Here is a 16,772-nt window from a genome sequence, read left to right on the forward strand (position 1 = left end):
TTCTTGGTTAGTGTTGGCTTTGGTAGGGGTTTGTGCGTGTGTTCCTCCCTCAAGCACTCAGCTAGACTGGAAAGAAGCCGGAGCACCAAGGTGGGAATGGGTTTCTGCCTTTTTGATGCTTCCAAAATCAAGAAGCAGAAACAAAGCACCATGCTACTTTGAAAAATCTTCTGGCATAGATTGCTGCATAGGCTGCTTTTATGCTAATGTTTGTGTATGAAAATGTTAATTATGCAAACAGTACTTTTTAAAGTACTTTTGCACATGTCTGACTTTCCCAAAATGCACCTAACTGCTTTGGGGGGGGGGTGGTTTGTGCTTTGTATGTTGTTGCATCTCCAATGGTCCTCATCCTGAATGACGATGGGGTGGGGGGATATCTGTGGCTTTGCAAACCATGTTGTGTGATTCTGGTTTCTTGTTACTTGTATTTTTTTCCACATTACCAATGTGCTGAGATGCTACAAATTCTTCAGAAAAAAACCCTCAAACTGTTGGGTTTTTGTTGCCTCTTTTTTTCTTTTTTTAAAAGCCACATAAATTAAGTCCTGAATTACATACAGCTGTGTCAATTTGCAACCACTTGGTTGGTTCAAGTGTCTATAAGCAACATACTAGCTCCCTTACTCAGAACCAGCTTAAGATTGAGCTGCTCACTCAGAGAGTCCTGTTGAAATGTAACTACCCCTGGAGCAGAAGGATGTGCCCAGGGTAGCACTGGGCGTACAGTCATTTTGCAGGTAGGAAGTGTTTTTTAAAAACATGAAGGGTAAAACCCTGTTACTGTGAAGGTTTTGTGGGTAGTTTGGATGGAGGTTTCTGTAGGTGTTTCTTTTGATTTCTAATGATAGCACAACAGTATCTCTGTCTTGTTGGCACTTTTGCACCAAGAAAATAAGCTATCTAAAATGACAGGAGGAGCTGGGGTCATTTCACTCTGAACTGCTGCTGCAGGACTGTGGTCAGGAAAAGAACGTGGGACAAAACCAGAGTCGGAGCATCTTGGTTCTCTTTTTAATCACAAAGTGATGCCTTAACTTACCCCAGGTATTAGTTCTTATGGCTTTCATTGTATTGAAGTTTTTTGGTACGTAACTGTTCTTTTTGGCAGGTGAAACATGAAATTGCTCAGGTTGGTGGTTTTGACATAACAAGGTTGCTGAGGCAGCAAAATATTAAGCATGTACATACAACTAATGACATTGAAAGACCAACATCAGTGTGTTGTTCAGTGATAAGCAGGACTGGGATGATGGAAAATGAGTTTAGTCTCTCTTTCTTTGAAGATGACAGCTCTAGAGCTCATCTTGAATATCAATAGTGAAGGCGTTTGCACTCAATCAAGCCAGTTATCTGTACCAGGAGACATGCAGGCATTAAAGCATGTAAAGGAAGCTTTGATCAGGCACGTAAGCAGGAAGCCGCTCTAGTATAAATGCGAACCAATTCCATGACTAGATTTCATTTTCAAGGAAATTAGGACATACTGACTGGTAACACTTGGTGCACAGGAGCTGAAAAAGCACAGTGCAGGTCCAGCCATTCTGTATAAACACTGAACGGCCCTTGCCGAAATGATTATGCCTAAAAATACAACAAAATGCTTCAGATGAAGGAGAAAAGATAGGAAGTCAAGAACTTTCATGGATCTCCTTTCTTCCATGTGTAGTTTTAAGCAAAGCTTTATTTGCTCAGGCAATATTAAACAATTCATAAACTTTAAAATTTATCTAAAGAATATGGGTACCTATTTGTATAGCATACTAATTTGAGCCAATTCTTTTCTTTGATGCTGAAGATTATCGCAGCCTCCTGAGTAACCCATTTGACCACTAGAACAAGTCTTGCACAGTGAAAATGAACAAAGATATGCAAATACGACTTAAAATGAAAAGAAACTTGCAAATGCTGCTTTATTTAATTCTTACAACAGGGAGGCACTTTTACATTTAAAAAAAAAAAGTGTAGAGGTTTCATTATAACACCCTAAAATGTCTTCCATGAAAACAAAAAAAGTTACTTTTTTTTTTTTTGCTTTAATTTCACCTCTATACCACTTATTATACTTAAAACCTTAAAAAAAACCCCCAAAGGACCAAACCCCTGGGTGTTGGTCGTATGGTATTCCTGCTGATAGGCAGCTATGTATGAACCAGTGCTGCGTAGATTCGGAGACTGCTGAGGCTGGCTGGTGTGAAAGTCAGAGAAAATCCTGTATTACTTTACACAAGTGGGAAGTGAAGTTAACAATAACTTCAGACAAAGCAATAACATTGAAAGATGGGCTCAGATTCTGCAATACTGATGTACTAATGTTAGTACTCAACAATGAAAGAAACCTCACAAATGTCACTGGGAGTATCTCTGGAGAAAGGCAATCCTCAAAATTAATATTGTCACAATCCATCCTTCTGTACATACATTTCCACTTCAATGTCTCAAGTGAAGAAAGCAAACCCCAGGTCAAGAATCTTGGCAGATAAATGTCTCTCTGGCTGATGGATGAGAGTATATATTCATCACTTACAGCAATTCTCTTACTATTTATTTGGTTTGGGGTTAACAAAACCACTAGGTGAGTGGCACAGGGAGGCTTCTGGCTCTGAAAATGAGATTGGAAGTGGAAAGAACACTCAAAGGATGCTAAAGAAATATTAGAAATGCTTGAAATGAGCACACCTGAGGAAAACAATACTTTTCTAATCACCTCTTCCGTTAAAGTTGGCTGAGCAGAACATGGCTTTACATTCTGATGTTACTAGCAAAATTCAGGCTTTCAAGTATGTCAGAAACACAACTGCAACAGGGCTGAAAAATAAATCTCTTCTGGGGATCTGTGAATGCAAGGTTTACCTAAATAAAGGGAATATGATGGACCATTAGAGGGTGTTCATATTGAGGAGTGCTAGATTTGTCACAAATGGAATAAATGTTTGCCGCCATTTCTCAGCTTTACTTAGCAAACTCGTTTTATATCCTGTGATGAAGACCAGTGCTCCTTCTTTCAAGCCATCTCCTCTATTTTCTAAAATTGCTTGGTGTGTGTTTTAAACCCACTTTGAAAGTAAATTACCTGACCTGATCCAGAACTCTGTTAAAAGTCTAAAGCTGGGTTCCTAAAGTAGAATAATTAAAGCTGGTACAGTATAATAAGAGCTAGTTTCAAAAATTTAGCTACTTACAAAAGCATTTCAGTTTTGAAGTTGCTTTGCCAATACTGATACAACTTGTAAACATATTCACAGAGTCCTTGGGCTCTGGATTCCTGGGTATTTTTTCTTTAACCAAAAGCACATATTACAAAACCTGTACAGATTTTTTTTTTCTTTGTACGTTATGCTTGGAAAAGTTTAATGAGACTGGCTTTGTTTAGATCCAAATACATTATCAAAACTTGCAACTTGTAACTTCGTGCTGATATATGAAAAATAAGAAGTAAAATTGGTTCTAAACAGAACTTCCTGAACTTTCTCTCCAAACTAAATATATCAAGGGCATAGTATGAACATGGAAGATAAATCTAGCTTTAAGATTTATCACTGATATGAATAAGAGAACATTTTACAGAATTTTGATCTTGATTGTCTCTTTACAGCTGAAAAGAGAGGGGATTTTTTTTCCCTCCACTTTATATAGAATAGGGGAAAACACGCCGTTGATTATTTTCCTGGCACATTTTGAATAAAGTAATACAGGCTTCATTATGGTATGAGACTAATTACACAAATTATATCTGAAAGAAAAAAGTTAAATTAAGAATTGAATGGTTACTGCATAATCAGTGGGCACGAGTGAGATCTAATGTCATTGTGTTTAGAAATGGCTTCATCCGGATCCAGCTGTCTGTTGTTGACCTTCACCTCCATGCAGCCGTTATAAAAAGCAGTTACTAACGTAGCACCCAGAGGAACATCTGCACAGAAACACATTCAATTTATTAGGCCAAGGCATGCAAATTCTTATGTATTTTTCAGATTAGCAAAAACACGGGGAAAATTCCATTCCCTATCCATTAGTCAGCCATGGGAGGAAAGAGCAGTTTGGCACGAAACACTTAAGTTCTTCTCCCTTTTGTTTAAGATTGAGATAAAGTCAGCAAAGCTGAGAGAGGGCAGTAAAATTTAAAATGTGCCTTAGAAGTCTATTCCCATCCAGAAACCTAACTTTGTGAATGTTTTTCATAGTAGCAGTTCCTGTATTAACAACTGTGAACCAATAATTTGTTTCCTGGAGTCCACTGTTCTTGTCCTGACCTACAAACAGATGTTTACAGGCTTAGAGGTCACAGAAAGAACCATCTTGCTTTTGCCAGAAAGCTACTCTGGATTCAAATCCGCAAGTTCTCAGATGGGGGACCCCTGGGAACTCCACACATTTTACTGCTTCTTCAAAGTGAATTCTCTGTAAAAGGCTTTATCTGTTGCTCATTTAGGTATCGTTGGGTTATGGCAACATCAGATCCTGGATATGCTTCCAGGAAACAATATGTTAAGCACAAAATCAAGCAGGCATTGCTCTGAGGTCTTAGGGTACAATTGGATTTTTACAAGGTAGACATAAGGTGATCCAAATACCTTCAGTAACTAGAACGAGGATACCTAGAAGCTGATCTCAAAAACATTTTTTTTTCCAGATGTTAACTATCCTATTCCTCCTAGACGATAGACTTGATCGTCTGGGGAACAAGAAATGTTGCTTCATTGTGATTTTTCTTTTGCTGTACACTGAGGTACTGGACAAACAGTCCTGTAGAATTGTGCCCTTCTGCACATTTTACTCCAGTGATAACAACACTGCTGTCACAGAAGTGTGCAAGTCTCATTTAGCCTGCATTAGCTGTGCTGAACTAATTAACAAAGAGGCACACTCCCAACGCTGTTACTAGTTTGAAGAAACGTGCATCCAAAATGGGGACTACTGGTCTTCATGAAATGAGTATTTTTGTTAGGTGCCTCTTCACCATACAGTTCTGTGCACTGTAGCTCAGTGTGGGGATGCTTGCCCACCTTTTTATACCACTCAGCACTTCCAAAGGCTTTTCAGGGGTGAGTTAGAGTGAGGAAATGAATCAAACTGGCTGTACACAGGGACCTAAATTACGTTCCCTATATCACTTTTTCTGTCTTGGGTAACAGAGGCTGTTGTGGAAGCAGCTCCTTTGGATAATTTGAGATTGGTGGGTTTTTGTTGCTTTTTTTGAGACCTCTAAGTAGAAACTGTTTATGCATACAGAGTTATTTTTGTTAATTTGCATGTTGAAGATACATTTTAAAACTGAGAGATGACGTTTACTTTTAAGGAGCAGCCAGTAACTAATACTTGCTTCTTAAATATTTGGGATGCGTGAATGAAGCCAAGGTCTTAGCTCTTAAGATGCCAATTACTCTGTGGCTGGCAATGTACTATACAGAATCATTTAAATATCACAAAGATGAAGAGGTCTAAAAAATGATCAGAAACTTAGTTACTATGGCTCAGTTAACTGACTGACTCACCTCTACTAAGTAAACACTGACTTCAGTTCTCTCTTAAAAGTGAACTGGTATTACAAAAGCACCGACATTTACCTATTTCAGTATGTGATGGTACTACACCATTAGTGCATTCTTCTCATTCATTCTACACATTCGATTTGAATCGAACTCACCTGGTTACCTGGTTTTCAAAATATTGCATATCCATTCAAAAATAAAATTAGATGAGAAATTGTCATATTTGGTGTCTAAATCTTGTTACATCCTTGATTACCAGTGTATGAAGACTTGTAGAGAACAAGTAAATTCCAATACATTGGCCTGGAAACTGAGGCAGCTACCACTTCAGACAGAGGCTGTGGTACCTGCAGTGCTGCCCTAAACACCTTGCTTCTATTCTGACAAGCAAGTCTAGGGAGCGGAACCATAACTCCAACTTCTTCTGTGTATGCTACCTTGGAAGAAATGCCTAGAGAGATCATCTCTAATGATACACAGTTCCTCCCCTCTCTTTACTCCTGTGCACCCTTGTCTCCTGCAGAAGACATGCACTGCAGATAAACACCAGCTATATCTGCGGGAGTACTATGACACTGCAGCCTACATGTAAAATGGATGTCAACTCAAGACTGTGTTGGTCAAACTCTTAGAATTTCCTTAGGAATTGTGTCTTATTATTCCTAAAATAACTTTAACAGAGGATACAGAAAAGCTCTGCCAGTAGTAACATTGTAACCATGGTGTCTTTCCCCTACCAGTTTTCAAGTATGAGGATCTTAGGCTTTGAAAATTCCTCAGCTATGGCAATGATGTTTTTCTTCACAATTCACCCTGAAGTCAAACTACTTTATAGATAATCATGTGTACGCTTGCTGTACAAAATGATGCTTGTACATGTCTTAAGACTGGGTATATACTAGCAGCTTGCTTTAAACAAAATATTTGCTGTTTCAACACATTTTCTGTCTCATAAAGATTTTCAGTCATCTATTGCCCAGAGTTTAATTGCTGAAACCATATTCCTGACTTCTTCTGCACTCCTGACACTTAATTTACTTACAAATGCCTAGTTTTCTTCCATGCTTGATGCAGTTCCTAAATTGTGCCAGCTGGTGGCATTTCAGAAATATGCAGTGCTCATTCCTCTCCAGCTCAAAAATCAAGACATATTCTAAATTCAAACCTTTAGAGAGATACTTATGACTTTTAATGGGCCTAATAATGTTGAAAAGCAGGCTCCCACAAAAGCTGAACAGACTGGATTAAACAAGAAGCATTTTGGGGGGAAAAACCTGTTTCTTTTTGTACAATTGCAGGCTTTTTCTGGTTTGGGTAAGGCTAAATATAATCAGGCTTGTACAAATAATCAAATTAATGAAAAGAAATATAATTCACCTGGCAGGCCGCCCAAGTAGGTAACAACATTTGCCATCATTGCTTGATGCAGGACAGACAGTTGCTCTGAATCGCTTCTGTCTGTGTGTGAATCGACAGACAGCTCAAGCTGCTGTTTGGTTACCAGAAGTCCAACCAGCACTTTTCTGGGTGTACATAACTTCTTTGATTCCAGATGTGCAACAGTGATGTTTCCAATGGTCACAATGATTTTCTAAATGGAAGAATGGTAGGTCACAAAAGATGTCACATGTAACTTTAACACACAATTATACGTAGTTCTGATGCACTTTATATTTGGGAGTGGAAGAAAAGGAAATGTTAGAGCTACATTTTATAAAACCAGTACTTTGGCTATGGTTCTGAGGTACAGGCAAAAGGAGTACTGATAGAGTTTCAAAAGTAACCAGGTGTTCACTCTAGGTCCTTATTCAGGCAAAACCATGGATTAGCCACGGTGTATAATCATGCTCTATCTTGGGATGCCTGATGTAAACAGATGTAAATGGAAACTTAAGGACAAAAAGATCCATTTATAAATTGAAACTAGCATGATGCCATGCTAGTTACTATAATATCATCATTCTACTTCTGTCATATTCCCCTTTCTGCTTGTGCATTTAGAAGGAAAGGTTAAAGAAGACATGATGTAATGTGTAGTAACTGACATAAGAGTGCTTAGTGCTCAGTCGCTGCTGTAGCAATTGTTAATAGTAATATATTTTCTGCACATACCTATATAATCTAAGTGTTCTTCAAAATATTGATTCAGCCTACCAGCTCCACTGCAAGTAAGTGTGAGTAGCTTTTTTTAGTTCGATTTTTCACAACTATAGTAAATAGTAAGTTAAATAAGTAAGTTAAATATAGTAAGTTAAATAAGACAAAACCAAGAGGTGTGACTTATATGCATATCAGCTGCTATGATAATTGTAAGATCACCTGTGAGTCAGAGGAGTTAGAGTCCACTATGGACAAAGCAAGAGGCACTGTTTCATTGGAAACCAAGGCAAACATAACACCCGTGTCTGTGGATGGGCGAATAGTCATAGTCACATTTATTAGCCAATCTTCAGCACTGTCAAGATTATCTGTTTTAAAAAGAATAATTGAAATTAATAGAGTGTCAAAAACTAGTATTTAATCTGCTGACACTATGAGAAAATTCATACTAAACTCCAGAAAAAAACAGTGAACTTTGGAACTTTTAGAAAGAACCAGAAGTCTAAAAAACCCAACCAAAACCCAACAAAAACCAAAACAAAAAAAACCCAACAAACACCCCCCCCAACTTCAATAACTTCAATCCTGCATCTTCCCTAATGTTCTGTGCTTATTGACCTTTTCATTTTTGCTGCCTTCGCCGTTCTAATGTGGAACAGGTGCCACATTTATTAGACATCAGTTCAAAATTAAACCCCAATACCTAATTTACTCATAAATTGTTGCCACTGAGTAGAAGATTGGTACATCTTGTACACCTTTACATTCCAAAGCAGTTCCACTATTAAAATGGGAATATGCAGGTGCGTAAAGTAAGTATGCAGATAGTGCAAATATAATTTCATATGATGTGTTCATAGTGAAGCTAATACAAAAGGTGCAAAATACCTCCTTAAATAGTAATTTTTATGTCTCTTCTTTCAGTGTCTCTTCCCCGCCCCTACTCTCCCAGTCAAATCTAGTAGTTTCTTTATTTCTAGCAGTTTCTCGAAGAAGCAGAAATCCTAAAATATGAGGTGAGGTCATGTTCCTACACATGTTTCCTGGATTGGAAATCTTGAAATTGGGGCAGGTCAGGCAAGAAAATTCTGGGTTCAGGAAGGAGCAAGAGGTGCACCTACATCATCTAGACTGGATATTTGTGTAGAAGCAGAATTGTATAGACGAAACTACCAGCGATCCTTTTCTCCATCCCCAGTCGTCGTCTTCTGTCAATAATATGATAGCTTTCCCCATTGATGAACAGGGGACAGAATTAGATCTTTGGAAAGTGAGTGTGTTTAACAGTGCCCATCCTTTGCAAATAAAGAATATACTTCCTAACCTAAAGCACTTCAGAAATTAAATAAATGACACCAATAGGATCAGATTTCTCATTCAAGCAAATTTCTAACAGAAGTTACGGGAATCATTGCTGGATGCAGTGGTGTACAGCTTAGTTTGTGTGTGTGGCTCTTTTTTTTTAATCTTATTTTATTTAACAATTCATTAGTTCCATCACCAGTCCAGCACAAAAGATAGGAATAGACAGAAAAATACTTACTATAGTTTATCTGAAACTCTGCCATTCCAGTACCAGGGTAGAAGGATCCTCTCTCCACTGCTACTAAACAGTGTTTGCTTTGTTTTTCTTGAATAACTTCTTTTACACCTGAATGTCCCTGATTCATCAGGTTCCAGGCACGAATGCACCCATCCAGCCGAGGGTTAATCTGTAGAAGAATTACAGCACTAGGTGTTCGCATTCAAAGTTGGTTTAAAAATGTGGATACTAAGGCATTACTTTATATGTAAACTTATTTCTGCGTAGCGAGAAATAGCTTTATCAATGGTATAGGTTACAGCACTGATGCTGGAAGAAAACAAATGGCATGCATTTAGTACCTCAGACTTCAAAAGGTATTTCTGATTTAATAACACTTCACATTTTGATGCCAGTGATCTGTACAAAATAGATTGCTTCAATTTTTAAAGCTCATGCTGTCCTTTTGCTTAGGTCACAACAGCTTTTCTGTAGCTGAAAGACAATGATCACTAGCACTGTTCCTTGTTCAAGGTTTCATCTTATCCTTGTACCAATGTACAAAGAAATTTCTGGAATTACTTTCTATTGGGTAAGGGGATGCTGGTTTATTGCTTCATATTTTTTCTCTCTGCTTCACTTTTGAGCAAAAATGGATTTAAAGGAAAAAAAAAAGTGCAGCCTCTATTGTACAGTTACTTTTTGCATCTCTGTTTTGACTGCCAATTAGTTTGAGGGCTCCTGGACTGAGAAACAGACAGTCACAACAACTTGACTGTACCCATCCCCAGCATAAGACAGAGCTGTTAAGGATGGAAGTCTGAAAGAATCATAGGCCTTGTTGAGCTTGGTCTATTATAAAACCTATTAAAAATGAAAGCTCATTGTGCTGCCTGCACAGTGAATTGCATACCTATTCAGAGCCTAGCAAAAGCCAGCACCAGAAACATGAATCACTCTGAAATGCTCTTGCAGCAGAAGTGGTGGTGATTTAGGGAATCTTAAAGCTATATTAGAAAACAGGCTACAGAATCCTGAAAGATTAGACCATAAGTGCTCTGTTTTTATAACTGAAACCTAACTGAAGACAGACTACTAAGCTTTATGCATGTTTATTTTCAAAACAGTGGTTTAATAAGCTGATTTTCACTTTCTAAATGGATTCCATGCCACTCTTCCTTTCTCTGTGAATACTAAGTAAACAATACAAAACCATACAAATAACAGAACAGTATTAATCAACATTAGTCTTATCATTTTAATTACCTGTTTAACAAGAGTATTGCCCACTTTGCGAGGTAATCCTGCAATGTACACTTTAGTTTCCAAGAAACCCTGTGATTGTTTAAAAAGAGTTCCTGGGCTGTTAATACTCATCACGGCTTCTTTAGCTATTTTTACACTGATGCTGTGTTCTAGTTCTTCAACTGATATCTAGAATTAAATACAAATAATTACATATTCTACATGTTTGTGTGTGTGTATTTATTTTAAATACTAATTACATATACCTGTATGAAGCATTACTCATGTTTCTCTAAACATCTAACTTGTAAAATAGTTTTAATGCAGTCAACATTTACAGCACACTTAAACTTGAATCATGACAGCTGTCCATATCCACAGACATCCACAGGAGGATGGTCTTCCATTCTACCCCCATCCTATCCCTGGGAAACCCCATGCAGCTGATTAGTTTGCTTTATGCGCTAGAGTTTGCAAGAAGCTGATTTCTACAATTGCTCTGTATTCAATCCACATCTGGCATACACTTCTCCATGCGAGTCCAACATGCTACAGAAGACTGAATATTCACATGGGATGTAGACAAAATAGATTCAACACCTGGTCCCACTATTATTAGGCGCCAAAGTAGATTTTTAATCTCAAGGAAGTTGTACTGAACTGAAACAAGAGGTCTATGCAGAATCCTAGCTTCTCTTGCCCCCCTTTCAAAACAAACAAACAAAACCCAACCGATGTTAATAATTTGGTGTGATTTATAGATGGTGTGAGCAAGGCCTTTCACCTCAGGTATGTAAGCTTGAAGAACAAGACAGATTTCTGGTCTAGCAAATGTAAGACTTGCTCTCTAGACAAAGTTTCTAATAACTATGCACTTGACCATGCAATCACACTTTTTAATGTTCTGCTGCTTCATTTTTCATGATTACAAAGAATAATTCCTATGCTGCCAGATAATGGTAATCACCTCTTTCTCTATCATAAACAGGTGCCATGATTTCCCAAATGTAAGGCATTCTTGTGCATTTCTTGGCTGATTTTTAAATCTGGGATTTCAGGGCATAATTTTAAGCCTTTTTAATAGTTGCTTAGTTTCTCCCTATTTTACTTGTCAAGACAGAATGTTCCCATAGTGGGTTAAAGGAAGGAAAGGGGAGAGGAAAACTCAAGCTTACTATATGCCACAGTCCATCATTAATGGCTTTGCCTCCACTGGTGACTTTTGTTCCAAATTCATTCTTGAATTGAATTTCAATCTTCCCATCACGAAGAGCAAGCAAGATCCATGCTGTATTGTCAAGGGACTCTGCATATAGTATAACTCCCTCTGCATCATATGTCCGGAAATCAAATTCTGCTGTAAATCTGAGTTGTGAAGAAGAAATCTTAATAAGGTGACAGGAAACATGAAAAACTGTATAGCCTAGGATAACTCATTAATAGGCTAAAAAAAAAAAAGTTCATAGATATTAACTTTTTGGTCACTCTTTGTCTGAGCAGTTGTGCTATTTACACACAATTAGTCAAAAGCAGAATCTAATGTAATTCTTGTTCATCCAAATCCAGTGAAAAGTTTTGAGATTAATGCCCTGAGCTATTATTTGAAAGAGCCTTGGTTCAGTTCCCAAATCTGCTGTGAAGGATATCACACCCCCTTGAGTAAGAAGATAGATGTAATATTCCTATTCCATTTCATGGAGATGCGATGCAGAAAAGCATATATGATCGATGATGTGCTTCAGTACAACAGCGTTGCCAAGTGTTGTCCTAAAACAATTATAACCTAGCAATTTGCTTTGGTTACTATTGCCTTTTATATGTCATCCTCTAATTTATATGTCTGGATCTTGGCAGGTGGTTGAATTTGTATATGTAGCAAAATTATTTTTTACATTATAGTGCCTGTACAGTGGAAGAGAGAAAGAGTACAAGTATAGCAAAAAACGGTCCTTGTTTCCTAGAATTTTTGTACTAGACAAAATAGATTAAGGATGAAAAGAGAAAACAAAGCATTTGGAAGTCAGGATTTGCTGAAGACAAGAGAAACAAATAAGGGAGCTGTAATTAAGAACTCAGGTCGCTTTCACTCTCAGTCTTGTTCTTTGTCCACTAGATGTCATTGTCTCTCATGCAGACCCACAGAAAAAAACATTCTGTATTTACAGAGACTATTAAGATCGCTTCAAACACTTGTCATCTTGGAAAGGTCTTCTAGGAGAGCACTAATGCCTGGTCAACTTGGAATAGTGGCAGAGAAAAAAGTTCTTGGTATTTATGTCCTTCTGTAAGGTTCTCAGGCTCTGGGGATCACCAGCTCAACAGCTGCTGCTGCTGTTACCCTCAAATTGTTCGGTCAGTAAGTCAAGGAACACTGCAATTTCAGCTGCTGCAGTGAAGACGTCCAAGAGTAATAAAGGGGTCATTACCATTAGCAATTGTTCTGACAGCTGTAAAGGAAATCATACAGACAGCGCTCTAAGACAAGGTACTGTGCTCTATCGGTGTCCTTGGAACACTGTGAAAGGAAGCACGGAGGTTGGGGGGAAGCACTGGCCTGGTTTTATTTCTCAGCAGTATGTGCGTAGCATGTCACAGCTTCTACCCAGAGCAGAAGTGAAGCAGCAGCAACATCCAAACAAAAGCCACTCCCATATATAACTGGACATTGTACAGTAATTATTTTCCTGTCACATCTGAATTTTATGTTGAGAATTTTAAATGCCTTCCTGTATCTGTATTGCTGCCTCCCACCTTCCCCAGCCCCTGATCTTTCCTTCAGGAGAAGAGTAAGCTACTGTCATGAGGAAGCACCAATCTTTTTGCTCTCTTTGTTCACTAACAATGGGACCTACTGCCCTACTGCCTATTAAACTTACTGCCCTCAATTCTGTTCCTTTTTCACCCATTCAAGTCTAGATCTCTTCAAACTCTTTCTTCCAGTCCATATACCTCTCCCTACAGCAGCACTGCTAACCAGAACTGTAATGGCTGGAAGACTCCAGCTGTGTTATTTGTAGATATGATCACACCTGAATGCCAACGGTGCATGTCTTGCCCCCGCTGTGCACTGTTTCCTGGCTGGGACAGAGCTGCCACTGCCTCCTTACCTGCTTCTGAGGTATCTGGAAGAAACTTGCTGACCTTCTAGTTTTGCCACTTGAGAGAGCTGTTGTCTATACTGATGAGGTGGCTCAAGGACACGGTATAACCAATAAGAGATGCTGTAAACTGCCTCCAGACACATTACTCTTGCCTGTCCACTTCCAAATTACTCCAGCTTCCTCTAAGTGCTCGTATATGTAGGAACCAGAGTCAGTTCATTCTCCATCGAAAGGTATCTTAACTAGCAGGGAGACGGTGGTATAATTTATGCATGCAATGCACTCCTCCTAAACCCTCAGAAAATTAATGGAAACAAATGTCTGTAATTTCAATGCATACTTTTATCAATAGCAAATACTTACCTTGTCACATTTGGCAATTTAAACTTTAAGTACAGAACAGGAATTCCTATAAATTGCTCTGCCAGGTAAAGCAGTTCATAATTCTTTTCAAGGTTCAGTGGGATACACGCAGTAACAGACTGAAAATGGCAGAGAATACAAACAGCTGTTAATGCATTGTGCTGGTTCATGAAACAACTCCTATTGCTGGCTGTTAGCCTGTCCTTTTTTTTTTCTTTTTTTTTTTTTTAAATCAATGGCTTACCTCTGTTTATTCTTTTGTTGGTTTTTTCTTTTTTTTAAACTTGAATACCTATGAAGGGATATGTTTTTTCTTTTTGCTTGAAATGTCCATTTATTTAAACTGTTCGAGGATAATTCAGGTTGAAACACAGTTCTGGTGGATTGCAACTACTATTTAAATATTTAGTATTTGAATCAAGAAATCAAATCTTCCATCAGGCACTTTCCTTTCACCAGGGACCTGTTGTTTGGAATCTAAACCTGATCAGTGGTTGGAAGTGAACAGGGCCAGAGCTGTGTCTTGACAAGGCTTAATAAAAAAAAAAACCTAAAAAATTTCAAAATCACCTTTTATTATCTTTATCAATATTGAAGAACAATTACTCATAGCTGAACAATCTCTAGTACTACTAGAATAATGTATCTGGAATAAAAAGTAACAATTTACAAGTAACAGTTTAATAGAAAATGTTTCTATCTGGCTGTTCTTTGAATGTTCTGTTTGAGCTCTGGAAAGGAATGTTGATGAAGTCAACACCACAATTCCTGCTGGAATAGCACTGAATTAATATTTTGGAGAACTGTTAGTGGGGATATGAAGCTCTTAAGACTACATTCTCAGGAAAACTGCAAAAGAATTTCTAAGTATTTGTGGCAACTGCAAGGCCTACAACAGTATGTAAAACTGGAATTAATCCTAATGCTCTAGCCAAAGTCAATGTGAGTAATCACAGTCAGCCAACTGCAGTTGCAATGAGAGGAGAAAAAATGGTGCTTATTCTTTCAGGTATTCATCTACCTGAAGTTTTAAACAAAGACTTTTATATCCAGCAATAATGTCTACTTTATGTGTAGTGCAAGTTTAAACTAGGAAAACATTCAGTAAACAAATGTCGGGTATCCATTCTAAGGCATTGTTGACTTTGTCTTCTAAAACTGTGAGGTTATAATTAAAGTAACATCTACAGTTTTGTTTTAAAAGTAAAGCACTCAGATTTCCTTTAGGTACAGGGAACTAGGCTCTGCTTGTGGAGAGAGGTGGGAAGACTTGCAGAATATGGTTTAGAGCACCTGTCTCATTGACTAGTAGGAGCCCAAAAGTCTCCTTCATCTAAAGTTATCCCTTAAACCACTCCTGGAATATCTTCTATATGATGGCAGTATAGTAGTCCTACAGAAGAGAACGATAGAGACTAGGTGGGAAGGGCTTTTCTGTTCTGAATACATGCTGTACTTTGGTAAAAGTTAACAATGTCATTCCCAAACTCTGACTACTGTATTCATGATGTAGCAGTTTCATTAACTATATAGTTGTTCATCCTGAATTTTATGGCTAATTCATTTTATGTCTGCCAGTGTCTCCAGTCTACATATATTTTTGGATGACATATTTTCAGCTGATTAAACTATTATTTTTTTCAATTAAAATGCCTGAAACTAGCTTCCAGATAGAGTTAATCACTTTTGAACAACAGTATTGAAAATAACATGTAATGAGGCCAGAAGATGTTCCTCCTATTTCATGAATAAGCAAAAAGAAATATTATGACTGCAAGCGTTGTTCAGATATTAAATTTCAGAGAGTACAAACAAGACCTAATACCTACATGCTAGAACTTGAGCCAGACCTTGTTCCTACAGTTTAAGCCAAATTTTGTTATACTATGTTAGAGGTGGGGTTTTTTGTTGGCAGTCATCTGAGCTAAACTCACATAACAAGTCTCAGCCTGCCTGAACCTTTCAAAGTAGAGAGAGAACCACTCACAAGAAAATCCTTGCACTGGGATTCTCCAGAGTTTCAAACTTTCTGCTACTAAGAAGTGTAAATTTTCAAACTGAGCAACAACAGCCAATTTTGGCTGCGAGATGTTCTTCAACTGGCAGGTATAACTAAGTGCTTTTTCTTAAGCTATGGCAGATAAGAACTGTGGAAAACAATCCAGTTTTTTCAACCCAAACAAGCAAAGCATAGAGTAATTCTGAAAGAGCGAGTGAAAACTCTTGCACAGTCTAAGGAAAACCTGGGAACATATGGACAAATGGAGTATTCTGGCTCAGATAAAGCTGAACAGGAATGATTTGATAGGAGAAAGTTGGGCCTTATCCTGGAAGCAGCAGGGAATAAAGATGACTAGCTAAGGCAAGCTTCTTTTGACAGGATTCCTGTAAATAAGCATGCATGAACTGAATGGCAGCCAAATCCCCACCGGGTCTGTTTTGTGAGCCAAACCACAGCCCAGAGTCCCCAGCACTTTCTCAGCAATTTTAAAATCAATTCTGAAATTGCTTTCTGTTTTCTAAGTCTAACTTATCCTGTCATCAAGAAATATCCAACTTTGATTTTCTGCATGGAATTTTACATCTTGCAGTTTTACCTCACAATTCTTCATGTCCTTAGAGAGCTTGAACCCTTTCTTGCCATCACAATAGCAGCTGTAACTTCCTGGCGAGTTTACACAGAGCTGAGCACAAACATTTTCAGCACATTCATCAATATCTAGGAGAAATGGAAGCATACAGAAAGCTTTATTCAGATTATTCATGGCACAGACTGAAAACTAACACAATAAATTAATAGAATAATGGACAAGATGGGTTCTCTGGCATAACATGAATCCAATAGGTGACTGCTGCTAGGCTAAACTAATGCTAATGGATGTCTCCTATGTAAAACTTACAATCCAGAATTACCTGCTGGGTGTATAAGACCTAGTAATCTGATAGAGG

At 38.0% G+C, this 16,772-nt stretch overlaps 1 protein-coding gene across 1 annotated transcript in view; it reads right to left on the reverse strand.

Moving 5' to 3' along the window:
• Nucleotides 1-1,882: 1,882 nt before the first annotated feature.
• Nucleotides 1,883-16,772, reverse strand: part of PROS1 (protein S) — a 33,099-nt gene continuing 18,209 nt past the window's right edge. The window contains exons 8-15 of the mRNA XM_054819112.1: nucleotides 16,421-16,542; nucleotides 13,824-13,942; nucleotides 11,535-11,724; nucleotides 10,381-10,548; nucleotides 9,136-9,304; nucleotides 7,812-7,960; nucleotides 6,870-7,083; nucleotides 1,883-3,913 (exon numbers count right to left, since the gene is read on the reverse strand). Of these exons, the coding sequence (XP_054675087.1) occupies nucleotides 3,768-3,913; nucleotides 6,870-7,083; nucleotides 7,812-7,960; nucleotides 9,136-9,304; nucleotides 10,381-10,548; nucleotides 11,535-11,724; nucleotides 13,824-13,942; nucleotides 16,421-16,542 (1,277 nt within the window). The 3' untranslated portion in view covers nucleotides 1,883-3,767. The remainder of the gene's footprint in view (nucleotides 3,914-6,869; nucleotides 7,084-7,811; nucleotides 7,961-9,135; nucleotides 9,305-10,380; nucleotides 10,549-11,534; nucleotides 11,725-13,823; nucleotides 13,943-16,420; nucleotides 16,543-16,772) is intronic.

Source organism: Grus americana, chromosome 1, assembly GCF_028858705.1.
Source record: "Grus americana isolate bGruAme1 chromosome 1, bGruAme1.mat, whole genome shotgun sequence".
In the NCBI taxonomy this organism is placed as follows: Eukaryota; Metazoa; Chordata; class Aves; order Gruiformes; family Gruidae; genus Grus; species Grus americana.